Consider the following 21,293-nt stretch of genomic DNA (forward strand, 5'->3'; position numbering starts at 1 on the left):
AAATTACAGACTTCTACATGCTTTGTAAGAGGGAAAACCTGCAAAATCGGCAGTGTATCAAATACTTGTTCTCCCTACAGTATATTGCAAGATGAAGTGATTAATAATTGATTACAGTTGTTCTGAGATACTCTGACAAAGAGGGGTTTTGCAACAAAATTGGCATATATTTGCTCATATTTTAATAAATGTTATTTCTAGAGAAGGAATCTAATATATTGACATACGTGAATAATTACTGTTTTAGGGATGTTACAGAGGAGAATGTCACCTGCATACAGTGACATTTTATTTTCTTTAGTATTATAACCATGTTAATCATGAGACCTTTTGGCCAGGGCAAAAAGCAGCGGTGAAATTGTACATCCCTGTCTTGTTCTTCTATGGAGGTATTGAGTACCACTCCCTTTAAGAGTGTGCTCCTAATCTCAGCTCATTACTTGTATAAAAGACAATTGGATGCCAGAAATCTTTCTGACTGACAGGGGACCAAATACTTATTTCACTAATTAAAATGCAAATCAATTCATAACATGTTTTACATGCGTTTTTCTGGATTTCTTTGTTGTTATTCTGTCTCCCACTATTAAAATAAACCTACCATTAAAATTATAGACTGATCATTTCATTGTCAGTGGGCAAACATGCAAGATCAGCAGGGGATTAAATAAATGTTTCCCTCACTGTATTTATAGATTTGTATCTACCCTTAGGCTCTCTGAGGGGATACAGGGCCGTGACGGTTCCCCACAGAGGACATTTGCCAATTTACCAGAAAGCCTCATACAACATAGCCATTCAATAATTTTATTTAACTATTTAATTGGAGAAAATAAAATAGTTGAATTAAAAATGTTCTACCCGCCAAAGTAGTCTGAGGCCCTGTTGTATAGTTGTGTAATGTTATGCTGTCATTGTTGTCAAATTCACAAACAGGCACAAACACAGTGGAAAGGTGTAATAGGAAAGGGACAAAGTAGCGGTGGGCCATGTCAGTCAATTATTAATAGTAAGTGGCCCTCGTTCATGATCATCTCACCAACATAGCAGGTATTTATCATCATTAGATTTGTGGTATCCTTACGATGAAACTCCTGTCTGGTCAGAGACTGTGTACACCAAAATAAAATGATAAAATAGATGACAAGGAATGCAGCACACATAAACGTACCAACATGTTTGATACTAAACAGTTATGCTCAAAAGTTTCCATAGCCTTGGAGAATTGGTAATATATGTATATTTTGTAAAGAAAACATGAGTTAGCAGGCAAAACATGTTTTTTATTTCTTGTGGGATTTCACATTCAACTGTAGGTGGTAACAGAATGGTACAGTCATAAAACAACACATGGCAACAAAGAAGTCTGCATACCCTTAGTTCTTGATACAGTGTATTGCCCCCTTTAGCATCAATGACTGCATGCAGTCTTTTGTAATAGTTGACTATGAGGCCCCGATTTCTTGCAGGTGGTATAGCTGTCCATTCGTCTTGGCAAATGCCTCTTGGTCATGCAGGTCAAGTGTTTTGTCATCTTGCATGAACCACGCGTTTGAGATCTCCTCAGAGTGGCTGGATGATATTAAGGTCAGGAGACTGTGATGGCCACTCCAGAACCTTCACCTATTTCTGCTGTCACTGCTGGAAGAATGCAAATTGTCTGCCAGTAGTTTCTGATAACATGCTTCATTCACCTTGCCATCAATCTTACAGCTTACCCCTCACACACACACACACACACACACACCAAATTACAGGGTGCCAGAAGCTGTGAGGCATGTCAAAGTGTTGTCGGGCATATTGTAACTAGGCTTTTTTGTGGCATTGGTGCAGTGAAGGCTTTTTTTCTGGCAACTCGACCATGCAGCTCATTTTTGTTAAAGTATTGTCGTATTGTGTTCCTTGAAACAACCACACCGTCTTTTCCAGAGCAGTCTGTATTTCTGCTGAGTTTACCTGTGAGTAAATCTTTATATCCCAAACAATTCTTTTCCACTTTTTAATAAGTGATTGAACAGTACTGACTGGCATTTGCAAGGCTTTGTAAATCATTTTTCCATCTTTATAATGTTCCATTACCTTGTTACACAGGTCTTTTGACAGTTCTTTTCTGCTCCCCATGGCTCAGTATATAGCCTGCTCAGTGCATCCACAAGAGAGCTAACAAACTCATCGACTATTTATACACAGACACTAATTGCAATTCAAAAAGCCACAGGTATGGGAAATTCACCTTTAATTGCCATTTTCATCTGTGTGTGTCACCTTGTATGTCTGTAACAAGGCCAAACATTCAAGGGTATGTAAACTTTTGATCAAGGCCATTTGGGTGATTTCTGTTATAATTATGAATTTTTTAAAAAGCCAAACAGCTATGTGATAATAAATGGTTTCATATGATCACTATCCTTAAATAAATAAAAAAATGTTGCATGATCAATCATTTTCAAAATCATTGCAAAAATTTCACAATATCTGCCAACAAAATGAAAAAATAGAATGAACCTTTCCAAAAAAAGCAATACCCAGATTTCGACATTCTTCTAACTGTGGACGTCCACGGTACCGGTGCGAATTCGTCAGCAAACGCCCTGTCTTGCCCCACTTGGCTGCTTATGGGCGTATCCGCTATGAGTGTTTGTTTTTTGGCGGGGGGGGGCTGTGTTGACATCCCTTCGTGAACTTTTTTTCATTTAACCTGAAACCAACCAATAAGGAGCACTGTGCTAGAAGGCAACGGATTTCTGTGGTGCTGCCTTATAAAATAAACAACTCAATGTTAAATAAATACAGCACATTTAACAACACAAAGCTAACTTGTAAAACTGACCTGAGTCACCAACAATCTCCACTATCCTCAAACGCATTCTCCTTAATACTGCTCCTGCATTTCCAGCTGTGCTGCTCTGTTATTAAAATAATGGTACTCTTTTATTCAAGGTGTTTACAAGAGTTGCCTTGTTCAGGGACAGCACAGTAGTCATGATCCAGACTAAAGATGAATCTCAAATCACATACTACAACTACGTACTTTGCGGATGATGGTGAAGTATGTACTGTTTAGTAGTAAGCTATTACTGTATGCCAGTATTGGGACCGATTGGGACATACTACCTCGTCATACAGTTGCATCTAAACATTAGATCATTTTGTCACATATTAACATAACGCCAAGTTTGAATATTTAGCTAGACACCATTAAGCATTGTACACTGACTAACATTTCTTATGAGGTTTAATGGCTTATTAGCCAGTAAAAGGCCTACTAGTATCTTACTACTTAGAATAGTCATAATAATTGAGCAACTGCTAGTGAGACTGAAGACAAACTTTACACTGCCAAAGCTATTTAATTTCATGCCACATCAACATTCATTTTTCCTTCATTCATCAATGACATTGATACAATAACTGTCAATATAGGTGACGATAACTGACTTTTTCATCAATTGAAAAGATGAGAGAATTGTGGAAACCCCTCTTTTACTGCACTATTATTGGAATCAGGTGTGCTAAATTAGAGTTGGAGTGAACTTACAGGACAGTAAAACTAGGAACAGGGTTGGGCTGCCCTGACCTAGCTGGTCTGTGGTGAAATGCTTGCTGCATACTTTAGATTGGACTGTAATACAGTGAAGTGGTACCGGCGTATTTGCACTAACCTCTGCTTCTTCAGCTCAACGTCAAGCGGGAAACTATACATACTACTAACCCCACTGAAATTAGTAGTCGCGGCGCAGAGAGGTAGTGCAATGTTCAGAATATTTCTTTACTTGTTTCTTAAATACGTTCTTAAATATCTTTTTCAGAGTCTCAATCATGTTTATTTACCTAGCCAAACTTGTGCCGTCAGTCGAATTTGTACCACTAACGCATGCCGGAAACAGACGAGTGGTATTATTGTAAAAGGGAAGTATGTCACCACCCTGAGTGCAAGTAGCCCATAGTATCTGTCCGAGGCAGAGGGCACGCCAGAACAGTGGACGTCCAATGTTAGCCTTGCTAATGGTGGATGTCCCTCTACTTTTTGGCTTTTTGAATGATTCGCTCATCGCATTCATTACGGGTGTGTCATCTGCACTCCATGGCTTAATCCGATTTATCTACGATGATAACTATGCTCATTTCGAAAAGGTGAGACAGTTTCGTAAATCACACTTGAAGATGATCATACGTCTCTTCCTAAGTTTGAATCAGTGATCTTTTCTGAGAGGGTTTCATGAATGAGGACCATGGTCACTATAAATGATGATTCCACACACTAGTCATTAAATCACAAATGAATTGCTAATTAGCTTTTTTGTGCTTATGACAAATTTAATCACCCAAAAAGCATGAGTATTGTTGTAAATATTGTAATTCTTTATAATAATCACAACATATAATATAAATAAGATTCTGTGGTAAGACAAGGCACTATAGCATCAGATGTAGTTGTTCTGTCCTAACAGCCAAATGATCTACATAATTCACATTTCCTGTTCTTGCAGGATTAGTTTTGTTGCTATGTGGAACTGGCTATACTAAGAAACAGCATCTGTTGTTATCTGTGTTATGTTTTCTTCCTCCTCTACTGCTGGAATGTGCCCTTAATATCCCAGTGTATTTAATCATTTATTTCATGAAGTCCATATGTTTCAAAACACAGGAAGGCAATCAATTTATATCAACAGTCAGCACAGGCAGCAGCCAGTATCTCTGGCTGGCAGCCAATATACAGCTCCTCATCTTCCTCTACTCAAAGTACTCAGAATTGGATGTGTGCCAGAGCATGGAGGTTGCTGTGTTTCAGCTAGTTCAACTCTCTGTGTATGTTTGTGTATGTGTTCGTGTGCATGTGCGCGTGTGTGTACAGACCCACTTATAAATATGACCTTTCTAGGGGCCCAGTTGTGGTAATCGACAAGTTTTGCTTTCCAACAGGAAACCTATTCCCTTGCCTGCCCAGACAAGCATAGGGCATTGTAAGTGAAATGAGCTGCTGTCCTGTAAAGTGCAGCCAACCTCATAGCATTGTCCAGATGGGTATTGAAAGCACTAGGGAATGGCTGTAACTTTGTATAGACAGCGCTACCAATAGTGCCACACAGTGCCTGTAGAATGTCTTCAATTTCTTCAGTTTCTTGCAAGCCTCAGTTTCTTGCATTTGAATGATATGTGTCAACATACAGTGGGGAGAACAACTATTTGATACACTGCTGATTTTGCAGGTTTTCTTACTTACAAAGCATGTAGAGGTCTGTAATTTTTGTCACAGGTACACTGTGAGAGACGGAATCTTAAACAAAAATCCAGAAAATCACATTGTATGATTTTTAATCAATTTATTAGACTTTTATTGCATGACAGAAGTATTTGATCACCTATCAACCAGTAAGAATTCCATCTCTCACAGACCTGTTAGTTCTTCTTTAAGAATCCCTCCTATTCTCCACTCATTACCTGTATTAACTGCACCTGTTTGAACTTGTTACCTGTATAAAAGACACCTGCCCACACACTCAATCAAACAGACTCCAACCGCTCCACAATGGCCAAGGCCAAGGCCAGAGAGCTGTGTAAGGAAATCAGGGATATGATTTTAGACCTGCACAAGGCTGGGATGGGCTACAGGACAATAGGCAAGCAGCTTGGTGAGAAGGCTGTTGGCGCAATTATTAGAAAATGGAAGAAGGTCAAGATGACTGTCAATCTCCCTCGGTCTGGGGCTCCATGCAAGATCTCCGTGAGGGATCAGCCCAGAACTACACGGCAGGACCTGGTCAATGACCTGAAGAGAGCTGGGACCACAGTCTCAAAGAAAACCACTAGTAACACACTACGCCGTCATGGATTAAAATCCTGCAGTGCACGCAAGTTCCCCCTGCTCAAGCCAGCGCATGTCCAGGCCTGTCTGAAGTTTGCCAATGACCATCTGAATGATCCAGAGAAGGATTTGGGAGAAGGTCATGTGGTCTGATGAGACAAAAATAAAAATTTTGGTCTAAACACCACTCGCCATGTTTGGAGGAAGAAGAAGGGTGAGTACAACCCCAAGAACACCATCCCAACCGTGAAGCATGGAGGTGGAAAAATCATTCTTTGGGGATGGTTTCTGCAAAGGGGACAGGACGACTGCACCGTATTGAGGAGAGGATGGATGGGGCCATGTATCGTGAGATCTTGGCCAACAACCTCCTTCCTTCAGTAAGAGCAATGAAGATGGGTCGTGGCTGGGTCTTCCAGCATGACAACGACCCGAAACACACAGCCAGGGTACCCATGGAGTGGCTCCGTAAGAAGCATCTCAAGGTCCTGGGAGCTGAAAGACCGTATTGCCCATCAACAGCCCCGAAACCTGAAGGATCTAGAATGGAGGAGTGGGACAAAATCCCTGCTGCAGTGTGTGCAAAACTGGTCAAGAACTACAGGAAACGTATGATCTCTGTAATTGCAAACAAAGGATTCTGTACCAAATATTAAGTTCTGCTTTTCTGATGTATCAAATACTTATGTCATGCAATAAAATGCAAATTAATTACTTGTGATTTTCTGGATTTTTGTTTTAGATTCCGTCACTCACAGTCGAAGAGTACCTATGATACAAATTAGATAAAGGCTTGTTGATTGCCAATCAACCAGATTTTTTGGACTTCATGGCTTGGTCTTTGCTCTGACAATGCACTGTGATGAGTGGGACAGATGTGGGTGTTGTCATCAACTTCCAATTTGCCTCAGGGAGACTTCAATCAAGTTCTAAAGATATCTCAAGGACGATCAAAGGACATGAGGCATATGAGCTCAATATACACTCACCTAAAGGATTATTAGGAAAACCATACTAATACTGTGTTTGACCCCCTTTCGCCTTCAGAACTGCTTTAATTCTACGTGGCATTGATTCAACAAGGTGCTGAAAGCATTCTTTAGAAATGTTGGCCCATATTGATAGGATAGCATCTTGCAGTTGATGGAGATTTGTGGGATGCACATCCAGGGCACGAAGCTCCCGTTCCACCACATCCCAAATATGCTCTATTGGGTTGAGATCTGGTGACTGTGGGGCCATTTCAATAGAGTGAACTCATTGTCATGTTCAAGAAACCAATTTGAAATGATTCAAGCTTTGTGACATGGTGCATTATCCTGCTGGAAGTAGCCATCAGAGGATGGGTACATGGTGGTCATAAAGGGATGGACATGGTCAGAAACAATGCTTAGGTAGGCCGTGGCATTTAAACGATGCCCAATTGGCACTAAGGGGCCTAAAGTGTGCCAAGAAAACATCCCCCACACCATTACACCACCACCACCAGCCTGCACAGTGGTAACAAGGCATGATGGATCCATGTTCTCATTCTGTTTATGCCAAATTCTGACTCTACCATCTGAATGTCTCAACAGAAATCGAGACTCATCAGACCAGGCAACATTCTTCCAGTCTTCAACTGTCCAATTTTGATGAGCTCATGCAAATTGTAGCCTCTTTTTCCTATTTGTAGTGGAGATGAGTGGTACCCGGTGGGGTCTTCTGCTGTTGTAGCCCATCCGCCTCAAGGTTGTGTGTGTTGTGGCTTCACAAATGCTTTGCTGCATACCTCGGTTGTAACAAGTAGTTATTTCAGTCAAAGTTGCTCTTCTATCAGCTTGAATCAGTCTGCCCATTCTCCTCTGACCTCTAGCGTCAACAAGGCATTTTTGCCCACAGGACTGCCGCATACTGGATGTTTTTCCCTTTTCACACCATTTTTTGTAAACCCTAGAAATGATTGTGCGTGAAAATCCCAGTAACTGAGCAGATTGTGAAATACTCAGACCGGCCCGTCTGGCACCAACAACCATGCCACGCTCAAAATTGCTTGAATTACCTTTCTTTCCCATTTTGACATTCAGTTTGGAGTTCAGGAGATTGTCTTGACCAGGACCACACCCCTAAATGCATTGAAGCAACTGCAATGTGATTGGTTGATTAGATAATTGCATTAATGAGAAATTGAACAGGTGTTCCTAATAATCCTTTAGGTGAGTGTAGTTTTGTGGCAAAGTGTGGGAGTACTTCTTTACACAATATATTTTAGTTGGACATTTTAATAAATTGGTGCACATTAAAAAAAAATGTTTTTGCAGAACAAAAATATGAGTGTTGCTCAAGAGTGTCTCAATGTAGTCAAATTACTGTTATTTTCTGATACAATATCCTACTGGGCTAAGAACTGCCAACATTCCTACTGTAGTTTGTTTACCTCCCAGTGTGGCTGACAGCAGAAAGTGAGTTCCATACTTCCTGATCAGGTTGTCAGTGATGAGCTGGGTGGTGGGTCTGCGACCCAGTAGACGGATGTTGCGGACAAACTCTGGCGTCAGGGGCAATGGCGACTCCAGGAAGTCTCTCCTCTCCACAGCTAAATTGTTCACCTTCCACCTCCCAAACTCCCTTAAAAATAAAAGACATAGAAGACAAAACATAATTGAAGATGCTATTTGGAAAATAGAATCCACCGGGTTTGGTGATGTGATGACTATTGTCTGTTCACAATGGTTGAAAGCCATTGTCAATGGGGACCAGACACCCAAGTCACATGAGTTACGACTGCAGCGCATAACTAACAAAGCAGCATTCCAAATGGCCTCCCTATGTTCAACACATACAGTACCATTGAAAATGTAGACACACCTACTCATTCAAGGGTAGTCAAGGGAATACCAAGAGTGTGCAAAGCTGTCATCAAGGCAATTTAAAATTATTTTGATTTGTTTAAAACATTTTTGGTTACTACATGATTACATACTTGGTATTTCTTAGATGTTATGTCTTCACTATTATTTACAATGTGGAAAATAGTATGTGTTAAAATATTAACATAATGCAAGACAAAAATGTACATGGATAGAAAGAGCAGATAGCACCAAGCAGCACCAAAGTGTTTTCTTCCTTGACAGGGACCTTTATATGCCACTTATAATATTTTCCAAGGATTTGTTATTGTGCTTAAATTGTGCAATGAGCATAGGATCTTGGCATTAATTGTAACCTACAAGACTATGATGAACCATATCGGATTTGTCTTACAAAAACATTTGTATTTTTATTAAAAGACAAAAAGCAATAAGATTGTACAAATAAAACTTTACAATATTTATTTTGGCTGACAAATTAACATCCAAAATTATCCTAAGCCATTCTTTATAACACACTCCTATGTTTTAACCAACTTCTTTCCATTATAAAAAATACCATTTGTAATGCTACTGTATAATGGACATTGTTACATTTTGTCTGCTAAATTTGTGCCTAGCATGTTACATTTTGTCTGCTAGATTTGTGCCTAGCATGTTACATTTTGTTGGCTTTACCGTAAAATTCAGTACATCACAATGACATTATATTCCGGGTCAAATTCAACCAGATTTCTCAAAAGCAGTACTTTAATATAAGTTCAACCTGAAAGAGTGCCCTGTCAGTCTTTCTATTGCAAAATCTGACAACAAATTATCATTAGACCCGAGCAAGTATGATTTTCTCTATTTCTTTTGGGATGAACAACTCAACTGCTGCCTTTATGTGTGTGTTATGACATGTGTGATTGCATATTGTTTGTGGTCTGGGACAATTCTTATTAAGCCTTCAGCTGGCCCTATTGCCTGACCTTTGTGTGTAATTATTCATTACCCGTACCTAAAGAATAAGATTTAGGCTTATGAAGACTTATTTGGTCAATACAATGTACAACAGTACATAAGGGTTGAAAGGTGTGCTTTCATAACTGATTAATCTATGCTACCGAAATGTATTAAATTAATTAAAATCTATGTCTATATAATACTTTACATTAAAATAAATGTACATTATTTGTGGCACAACGTGTTTAACTGCAGTGTTTATATTGCATTATCCTGCCAATTCAAGTTGAGCACATTTACCTTTAAATGGATAAAAAAATGACAGCATTGTCTATCAACAGTGTTTGCACTGGTCTATGTGATTAAAGTGTCAATGTAGAAGAACTCAAATTCACACTTTCTGATCTTAAGGTATTAATGGTTTTCTGTATGTCTGTCCTGACTATCTGAAATACGATAGGGGAGAGGTAGGTGTATGGGGGCAGGCAGACTCATCAACTTTACTGCTTCAACTGACTGCATCATTAGCTTTAAGTTATGATGGAATAATGGAAGAGAGAAAATACAGAGAAAACAGAAAAGATTCCAAAGCATTTGGAAGATGAATGTAGTTGGGGAGGAGACTGCTTTGAAAGCAAGCAGCTGACAGGTGCTCTCCTTAATAAACATATCATAATAGAAATGTGCAATGACAGAGAAACCCATGTATTGGTCCATTCCTGACACTCAATAAAATTGATAATGAGGCAAGAAAGAAAAGAACTGCAAAGGAAAGGAAATGTTGGAGGCGGCTGTAAAGTTCTGAATACCGGCTAAAAAAAACATTTTTCATTAGCATCTGAAGCTTTGATATTTACAAAGTTCTGCAGTGTGCAGCCTTAAAATGGAAACATTGTATCCCCTTATGCCTTTAAATACTTGTTTTTATTAATCCCATATAATGAAATAGAACCATTTAAGATTGGTTTAATTTTAATTGATTCTGACAGGTTTGTGTGACTCAGGTTAAAATGAGCATGTTCTTTCTGCATCAAATTTGCTAGAGGCAACATTAGTATATACTGTCTGTAATGTGAAAGGAATTATCTGTCAAATGCTGGATATGGTAAGCAAATTAATTTCACAGGTTTTAAATTAAATTACTTTAATATATTTTACCGTACCAAAAATATCACTGTACAGTACTGTAATGCAAGTTTGCATTTCCACTGAAAAGTTTTCACTGACGTTTTGGTAATTTAGAGGGAGTTATTTTCCTAACAGTCAGCACATTCATCTAAGGTTGATCAAAATGACCAGATCATATTCATAGCAAGTAAAATGTTTCCCTTAATGGTCTTCACATGGTTTTTGCAAAAATACATTTTATGCATTCGTAGGACCTCTGGTGCAGCAACAACCCTGACTTAAAAAAAAAAAAACAATGGCTCCAATCATGACAGAGGTCAGAAAGAATACTTCAATTTGTTACTACTTACAGAGCTCTAATTATTTTTCCAGTGGTATTTAGAAAACTTTACAATAATGTATTTTCTGCCAAAAAATATTTTTTGCAGAGCAATCAAACAACTGATTTAAGTAATAGTAAAGGGAGGTGGTGTAGTGGTGGGGGTGTTGGCTTACTGAAGGGGAAAATGTCTTAAATTCTTGTTCAACTGACAGAGTTTCTGATGCTAAAATAATGACCCCATTATTTGCCATTGGAACAAAGCTGTGTTTTCTTCAAAGCAGTTTACATCCTGCTGCAAGCCAATCTTACACAAACTATTTCTGTTATGTCTCTAACATGTAACTACTGTTGCACAATGTCCGGAAAAGGCACATTTACACATATATCCTAGTATCACACAAAGCTAGCAAGCTCCTAAGATCCATCAGGGATGCAAAAAAATCAAGGTTTAACAACTTAGATGTTCCAGGAATTACACACTATCACTATCAAGGGGCAAATACAGCTACATAGTGCTGTCCCAGATGAGCTGCATCATCAAAATAAATCTTGACTGGCAGCAAAGAAGTCTGGTTACTTTGGTATGCATAGTTAGAGGGATAGTTCGACCTAGATTCATATTTGGTTGAAATTCTGCATACCCTGACTTGTTCTTGGCCCATGTAGTATTTTGTTTTTAAGCAAGCAAACATTCACCTGCAATTAGCATTATCCAAATTTCTGAATTGAAACTGTACATCGCGACCAACACAATCTGAATGCAAAAACAAACTTAAAATACAGAGATCAAACTGTTCGAAGAGGTTGTATATTAATTCCTAGAATATATGGATGATGTTAAAATAAAAATGATCTATAAAATATGGTTATATTCAATAACAACATATCAACAGTGCTATTACGTCCACCATCAAAGCATCTGTACATATTTATCATAGGTACATTTCAACTGTGAGAGACAGAATCTAAAACAAATATGGTTTGTTCAATAACAACATGGAAAAGGGTGGCTTGCTCACTTCAGGTTGGTGGAGAGTGCCTGCCTCAAGTTGAGGAGTTTAAGTATCTAGGGGTCTTGTTCACGAGTGAGGGAAGGATGGAACGGGAGATTGACAGACGGATCGGTGCAGCTTCTGCAGTAATGCGGTCGATGTATCGGTCTGTCGTGGTGAAGAAAGAGCTGAGCCGCAAGGCGAAGCTCTCGATTTACCGGTCAATCTACGTTCCTACTCTCACCTATGGTCATGAGCTTTGGGTCATGACCGAAAGGACAAGATCCCGGATACAGGCGGCCGAAATGAGCTTTCTCCGCAGGGTGGCTGGGCGTTCCCTTAGAGATAGGGTGAGAAGCTCGGTCACCCGGGAGGAGCTCGGAGTAGAGCCGCTGCTCCTCCACATCGAGAGGGGTCAGCTGAGGTGGCTTGGGCATCTGTTTCGGATGCCTCCGGAACGCCTTCCAGGGAAGGTGTTCCGGTCCCGTCCCACCGGGAGGAGACCCCGGGGAAGACCTAGGACACGCTGGAGGGACTATGTCTCCCGGCTGGCCTGGGAACGCCTCGGTGTCCCCCCGGAAGAGCTGGAGGAAGTGTCTGGGGAGAGGGAAGTCTGGGCATCCCTGCTTAGACTGCTGCCCCCGCGACCCGGCCCCGGATGAAGCGGAAGAAGATGATGATGATGATGATGATGAATAACAACATATCAACAGTGCTATTACGTCCCCCATCAAAGCATCTGTAATTTTTATCATAGGTACACTTCAGCTGTGAGAGACAGAATCTAAAACAAAAATCCAGAAAATCACATTGTATGATTTTTTAATAATTAATTTGCATTTTATTGCATGACAGAAGTATTTGATCACCTACCAACCAGTAAGAATTCCGGCTTTCACAGACCTGTTAGTTTTTCTTTAAGAAGCCCTCCTGTTCTCCACTCGTTACCTGTTTTAACTGCACCTGTTTGAACTCGGTACCTGTATAAAAGACACCTGTCCACACACTCAAACAGTCTCCAACCTCTCCACAATGGCCAAAACCAAAGAGCTGTGTAAGGACATCCGGGATAAAATTGTAGACCTGTGCAAGGCTGGGATGGGCTACAAGACAATAGGCAAGCAGCTTGGTGAGAAGGCAACAACTGTTGGCGCAATTATTAGAAAATGGAAGTTCAAGATGACTGTCAATCTCCCTCAGTCTGGGGCTCCATGTAAGATCTCACCTCGTGGGGCATCAATGATCATGAGGAAGGTGAGGGATCAGCCCAGAACTACACGGCAGGTCCTGGTCAATGACCTGAAGAGAGCTGGGACCACAGTCTCAAAGAAAACCATTAGTAACACACTACGTCGTCATGGATTAAAATCCTGCAGCGCATGCAAGGTGCCCCTGCTCAAGCCAGCGCATGTCCAGGCCCGTCTGAAGTAAAAATTTTGGTCTAAACTTCACTCGCCGTGTTTGGAGGAAGAAGAAGGATGAGTACAACCCCAAGAACACATTAAGCATGGAGGTGGAAACATCATTCTTTGGGGATGCTTTTCTGCAAGGGGGACAGGACGACTGCACCGTATCGAGGGGAGGATGGATGGGACCATGTATCGCGAGATTGTGGCCAACAACCTCCTTCCCTCAGTAAGAGCATTGAAGATGGGTCGTGGCTTGGTCTTCCAGCATGACAACGACCCGAAACACACAGCCAGTGCAACTAAGGAGTGGCTCTGTAAGAAGCATCTCAAGGTCCTGGAGTGGCCTAGCCAGTCTCCAGACCTGAACCCAATAGAAAATCTTTGGAGGGAGCTGAAAGTCTGTATTGCCCAGCGACAGCCCCAAAACCTGAAGGATCTGGAGAAGGTCTCTATGGAGGAGTGGGCCAAAATCCCTGATGCAGTGTGCATGTAATTGCAAACAAAGGTTTCTGTACCAAATATTAAGTTCTGCTTTTCTGATGAATAAAATGCTAATAAAATGCAAATTAATTACTTAAAAATCATACAATGTGATTTTCAGGATTTTTGTTTTAGATTCCGTCACTCACAGTTGAGGAGTACCTATGATAATAATTACAGACTTCTACATGCTTTGTAAGTGGGAAAACCTGGAAAATCAGCAGTGTATCAAATACTTGTTCACCCCACTGTATCAATATTGTACATCACGTTAGCATACACAACTGAAAACATCTTAACACAAATTACATTTAAGTTTAGGGTTAACAATAGGTTAGGTTTAAGGTTAGGCATCACCCAAGATAGCTTTAAGATTCATGTTACAAAAACAAACATTACCAAAATAAATAAATATTGCAATTTATTTTTTATTTTTTATAAAATCTCTCCTGATTCAAACTTGCCACCATTTGTAGTGAAGGTTGGTTGTGTTTCCAAACACACTCACCCCTAACAAATCTTGCAGGTAAGAGTTACACTAAATGATGCACTGTGAGGTGGAGGCTTGTCTGCTATAATCAGAATAGGTTGGCCAACCTGTGCTGTAGGTGATAGATGGAGGGAGGATAGCCTTTTGATAGGAGATATATCACATTAAAGCATGCGTAATGAGGTAAAACCTCATACCCAGATGTCTGATGGATTTATTCATGGCAAAAACCTTGACTTTAACCTGATTATTTGAGATTATATGGGACAATGTGTAATGTTGTCTTATGTTTGAATCTTTTCTAACACAACTGGTGAAAATGATGTACTTGGTTTAATTCAGTGAAGTATGCCGTGTCTACTTTTGGGAATGCTTACTGAAATGCAAACGCATGAAACATACATTGTAGTAAATGTATGCACATTTACCTTTACTTTCAGATATTGCCCAAGGGCAATTTGTTGGTCACTAACCATTTTTCCTGACTTCCACATATAAATTGGCCTCTTCAATTGGGGCACTATAGTGAGATATTTCTCACCAGTTCTTACTTGCTTTCTAATGTTAGATCTGAGCTAGTTTTCGGCCCACTGCACAAATGAAGCAAGAGAGAAACAAGCATAGAGAGAGGAGAGTTGTACTGTACTGTACTGTACATAACAACCTTGGTTTTATCCCACATTTAATTGTTGGACTATTTCTGGAAGAGGGGAATCTGAGAACATATTTATTTGAGCACATATACTGCATCCTGGCTTGCATACTGCATCTCCCTTGGTTTTCATTTTAAAGCAACTCATATGCACCAAGGTTACTCACTAAAACATTGATTTTCTCTATGGGTATGATATTATGGACACTGTAACACAGATCAAACACCAAGGCCTTCTTTCAGGTTTCCAAAATCCATTTTTATATTTGATGCATTGCAGCCTTACCAAAATATGGCATGCGTACTGTGACCTTCTCTATGCAATTTGGCGCCAAATCCCACTTCTGTTACTGAAATTTAATATGACAAAATCACACGAGATACAGAAGCGTAGCCTCTGGTTGCCTACACCCTGGTGTCTATGGCAACTGTCACTTGGCAATGGAAACATAAGACAGGTGGTGCAGAGGAACCCCCGTTTCTACTCATGTTGACTGAGGGAAACACTTTCACTCATTAAATAACTGAGTGATTCTACTAACAGGGAAACAACCTCAATGTACCTGTTGAAGGACTCATTAAAATACTTTCAAATTCAATCAGGAAGAGATGGGGATAATTGAAAGAGGAATGAGATGGTGAGATTTCATTACTTTAACGATGGCTTAGTAACACACCCCTTCACTGTAACTAGAAGTACCCACTAGTGGTAATTCATATTTTTTCTGTCAGTGAGGATTACAAGAATTTAGACAAGATCCAAAAGTCTGCAGAGAAATAATTTTGTCACTTTCCATCTCTTCAGGTGTGTTTTGCTTTGAAATTGTGTTATTGGCCAGTGAATATATTGTCATATATGAGAGGTCACTTGAAAACCAACAGAGTGGTACACTGGCTATATGCTGCTATCACTGGGAATTAGCAACAGAGTGGTCATATTACATCCATGCTTATCAGCATGCCACAGAAGGTCACAAATGAACAGAGAAAGAGGCAATTAGCACCTGTACACAAAAAATTGCCACCACAAAATTACACCATAAATCTAAAGTTATCGCAATGTCTACAGCATTATATAAAATGTTATATCTTTCTATGTACTGTACAGTCTTTTTTGCCACTGGGAACAGTTGTTGATATGTTAAGATCTCCTGGGGAACTTTGAGGGATGAGAACAGATCAGTAAAAATCTGTCTGACAATTGCAGCAGTACTGGAAGAATTTAGTCAATTTCCCTCCCATTATAAATACCTGCAATAGTACCTATTATTTTGTAACATTACAACTGTTGGCTGTAAGGGAACATCATACAAATTGAATGGATCCTTACATTGTAAAACGCACTTACCTTGAATAATCAATTTATGCCCCTATACAGTAGAAGTAGAATAGTGGTTTTCTAAGCCCTTTAAGCATTTGTCATTTCTAAGCAAATATTGTCTGGTAGATTAATACAATATGTCTATATATAAAAAAAAAAATAAAAACAGAGCTGGCATAAAAGACAGTGCTCAGCATTTGTCAGAGCCAATGAAAGAGCTTTAATAATATCACTGTTAATCAAGGGCTGGTTGTAATCTAACGCGCCCCAGATACAACCTTGCGGCTGACAGTAGCCTCTCAGGGGACTGTGTGATAATGCAGAGTAATAAGTATTAAGAGCCTACTAATCACTTGGCCACATGATAAGACTATTAATCTTACCGCCCATGAAGCTCAGGACGCTGAGCTGGAATGGGCCTGTTCGAGCAAGAGGATAAATATTAAAATGCTTTAACACAGGAAGCCGATCACCATAGCCGATAAAACTCACAGCACAAATCCATAGTTGTCAGAGTCCCGTCTGGTGTTTCCCAGGGCCTGTTAAATACCTTTTCAACTCTGACGGATGGGATTTATGACACAATCGGCACGATTTTATATGGTGAGCCAATGTGAAAATGTTAAACGTTGTAAAAATTATCAATGTTTTCCCCTACACCCTAAATAAAGCATATATTTTTCCTGATCAGATTTTAAAATACCCATACAACCTTGATCAACTCAAATAATTGAAAGTAAAATATTAATGTGAGCAGCAAAAATCCTCCTAGGGGGATTATGGACGGGATTCTTCAAAATAGTGTTTGTTGTCCTTCAAGAAGATATGTTTGTTCTTAATTTTTATGTATTTGTAACTCCTCTGCAAAAATTCTTGATGTCTCACATTAATTCTGACTATTTAGAGGCAGTGTTATGCTACGTTGTTTATATTGTGTCTCAAAAGGGGCAAATACTAATATTGCAACAGATAATTTGATTTGATTTAAGACTTATACATGGTACAGATGTCTGTGAGTTCTCTTAAGTATGCACAGCCCACAGACACAAGTGAAGGTTGGGTTAATTACATATTTATGTAGTAGTTATGTATTAGGAAGATACAGCAAGCCTCAAGCCATGCCCATCACAATATGCCCCGTGTCATCATTTCAGAAGTGGATCATCTATAGTGCTTTATAATAAAAATGTAGAATATTCATTATCATTAACTATGCAAACCACCTGTTCTATTGTCTTTTGCAGTTGGTTATCAGTGTTAGTGTTAAAAGGATTGGGGTACAGTCCTGAATTATTCACTGTAAAAATAATACAGGTCTGACAAGATAAACAAATATGAGCATAATATATTCAGGAATCACAGTTTTAAGAACAATTATTGTTTAGTGTCATATATTTACAGAGTCCCAAAATCAATGGAACTAGTCTATATTTTCAATTAGAGTTTGTACTGATTTCTTCGGTTCAAGCTGAACAGCAGCTGTGAAATGCCTTTCATTACCCCCTTGAATATATTAAAAAGGTGAGCAAAATTCTTACCCTCCAATTAAGACAATCTATAGTCTCCCGCTCAATACTTCAGCTTCGAACTGAAACATGGTTGACCTCAAATGATACTCGTGTGATCAATAATCTGTTTAAAATGTCTTCTCTGATTTCTATCATGCTGAAGCCTCTGTAGATCCTTCGTTGTCTTAGACTTGCCTGTCAAGTTTACCAATACCCAAGCTAACCAAAGCAGTAAAGATCAATCTTGACAAGTCATTTACCACTTCAAACATCCTAGAATCCTAGTGCTTAAAGAATGGCAAGGCATCTGGGCCTGACAAGTTTCCTGCATATTTTTGAAGACCTTTGCTAAACAGCTCATACCAGTCTCGGCCTCAGCCTGTTTACACTTACATAATATGAAATCTTTACCTCAGACATTCTATGATGCCAATATATCACTAATCTTAAAAAAGATGTCGGACTTTCTTGAGTGTGCCTCCAACAGGCCCATCTTGCTTTTCGATATGTATATGCCATGAAACTGCCTTACCCACTATTATCAGTCCCGATCCCCATATTTTACCTACAAAATTGCCCTTCTGTGAAATCATGCTATTGTGTAAGGATTGACTTATGTATCAACAGATTTTTATAAACAATTTATCCTATTATTTGCTCGCATTGTCATTTCAAACCAATATAATTCAAAGAAATCACAACAACATTTAATGACTCAGCCGATTTTCTTATATTTGCATTATTTAAAGGAGATATTCTTAATTTTCTCCAAAGATTGTGAACAAAAAAACATTCCCCTTCTCGCTAATTAGTTTCACTTGTAGTTGTCCAGGTTACAAATGCTGTGAAAATATTCTATTATAATATATTTCTCTTTGGGCTTAAGGAGTTGGTAAATGAGTAAACAGCACAGTTCCCTAACAAAACAATGTCCTGCCTCTCACTGGAATCAAACATGCAACCATCAGACTGAAAGCTGCGGAAATACCCACCATCTCCAACTAGAACGCCATAGCAAAACAGACACTCTATTTAACTATTAATGTGTTCAGACTATTGGTTTCTGATGGAAGGGAAATGGCACTTATATGTTGACACTGAATGTACAACCCAATGTAAAAACAGAATTCAATGATGTGCAAATTTTCCCTATATATAATTGAAAATAGTACAAAGACAGCATATCAAATGTTGAAATTGCGAAAATTCATTGGTTTTGGAAAAATACATGCCTATTTTGCATTTGATGCCAGCAACACTTTTCAAAAAAGCTGAAACAGGGGAATGCTTATTATTGTGTTGCATCTCCTATTCTTTTACAACACTGCAAGCATTTGCGAACTGAGGAGACCAACTGCTGAAGTTTTGAAAGCAAAATGTTTTCCCATTCTTGCTTGATATACGATTGCAGCTGCTCAACAGTTTGGGGACTTCTTTGTCGTATTTATCATTCCATAATGTGCCAAATGTTTTCAATGGGTGACAGGTCTGGACTGCAGGCTGGCCAGGTTAGCAACCAGACTCTTTCACTACAGAGCCATGCTGTTGTTATACATGCAGAATGTGGTTTGGCATTGTCCTGCTGAAAGGAGCAAGGCATTCCTTGAAAAATACATTATCTGGATGGCAGCATTTTGCTACAAAACCTGTATATATTGTTCAGAATTACTTGCACATCTTCACAGATGTGCAAGTCACCCATGCCATGTGCACTAATGCACCCCCATACCATCACGTATGTTGGTTTTTGAACTGTGATCTAAGCCGGATGGTCCCTTTCCTTTTTAGCCCAGAGGATGTAGCATCTGTGATTCCTAAAAATAATTTCAAATTTGATTTGGCCGACCACAGGACAGTAAACCACTTTGCATCTGAAATGAGCTTGGGCCCAGAGAAGACGATGGCATTTCTGGATCTTGGTTATACAGTGAGGGAAATTAGTTATTTGATCCCCATCTGATTTTGTACGTTTGTCCACTGACAAAGAAATTATCAGTCTGAAAACAATTGGTAACACGCTAAGAACATGTACAGGCCCATCTGAAGTTTGCCAATGAATATCTGAATGATTCAGAGGAGAACTGGGTGAAAGTGTTGTGGTCAGATGAGACCAACATCGAGCTCTTTGGCATCAACTCAACTCATCGTGTCTAGAGGAGGAGGAATGCTGCCTATGACCCCAAGAACACCATCACCACCGTCAAACATTAAGGTGGAAACATGCTTTGTGGGTGTTTTTCTGCTAAGGGGACAGGACAACTACACTGCATCAAAGGGACGATGGACAGGGCCAGGTACCGTCAAATCTTGGGTGAGAACCTCCTTCCCTCAGCCAGGGCATTACAAATGGGTCGTGGATGGGTTTCCAGCATGACAATAACCCAAAACACACAGCCAAGGCAACAAAGGAGTGTCTCAAGAAGAAGCACATTAAGGTCCTGGAGTGGCCTAGCCAGTCTCCAGACCTTAATCCCATAGAAAATCTGTGAAGGGAGCTGAAGGTTTGAGTTGCCAAACGTCAGCCTCGAAACCTTAATGACTACCATTAAATACGTTCCCCAATTGGAGGCAACGATCTACACCTGCCTCCAATTGGGGAGACCAAACTGGATTTAGAGGTTCCAAGAACCTGCCTTGATTTTTATCCACACTCTCCTATTGCCTTCACTCTGTCATAGGGCTGGGCAATATGGTAAAAGCAGAATAACAATATTTTGTCTCATATCATTCAATATCATGATATGCACTTAGTAATTTAGTGCTCAGACTACAGTGTATTAAATACATATTTTGAGTGTAATGCTGTTGGAAAATAAACTGTGTGTTTTCAAATAGACAATTATTTACAGAAAACCTTGCAATGTGTTATTGAATTGCATCACACACAAGTAAACACAAAGGTAAATGAGAGTATTTCCACAAACAAATCTGGCACACAGCAACAGAAAACGTGTCATTTAAAAAAATTATTTCTTTTTTAGAGAAGTAATACATTAGTAGCCACACAGAAGTGTTATATATTGACATAGATTTTGAAAACATTCATTTTTAATATGGTGCCTATATTTCTTTTTAAACATATACTAATACATGTATTATTGAGTGAAGAACAGAAGGGTTTAAATTAAGAGACCACTGTAAATTGAACGCTTCTTTTCCACACTCAAAAATTTCCTTTATATATTTACATATTCGATTTTGGCCATTTTCAAATGTTTTAAATATATGTAAATATATTTACATAAATTACTAAATTATAGTTGGTCACTGGACCAGCTCTATACCCTCTATGGGGTGTGCGTGTATACACTCACCTAAAGGATTATTAGGAGGAGGGTTCATGGGAGTTTGCCCAACCAATCCACATGTGTTTTGTGGATTTGGAGAAGGC

The 21,293-nt window shown here is 39.3% G+C and overlaps 1 protein-coding gene across 3 annotated transcripts in view; it reads right to left on the reverse strand.

The window, feature by feature from the left end:
* brinp3a.2 (bone morphogenetic protein/retinoic acid inducible neural-specific 3a, tandem duplicate 2) overlaps nucleotides 1–21,293 on the reverse strand; it is a 78,598-nt gene that overhangs the window by 17,827 nt on the left and 39,478 nt on the right. For all 3 annotated transcript variants that reach the window (XM_020048777.2, XM_010895114.3, XM_020048776.2), the window contains exon 3: nucleotides 8,223–8,413. In XM_020048777.2, the coding sequence (XP_019904336.2) occupies nucleotides 8,223–8,413 (191 nt within the window). The remainder of the gene's footprint in view (nucleotides 1–8,222; nucleotides 8,414–21,293) is intronic.

The sequence above is a fragment of the Esox lucius genome, chromosome 8, assembly GCF_011004845.1.
Source record: "Esox lucius isolate fEsoLuc1 chromosome 8, fEsoLuc1.pri, whole genome shotgun sequence".
Lineage (NCBI taxonomy): Eukaryota > Metazoa > Chordata > Actinopteri > Esociformes > Esocidae > Esox > Esox lucius.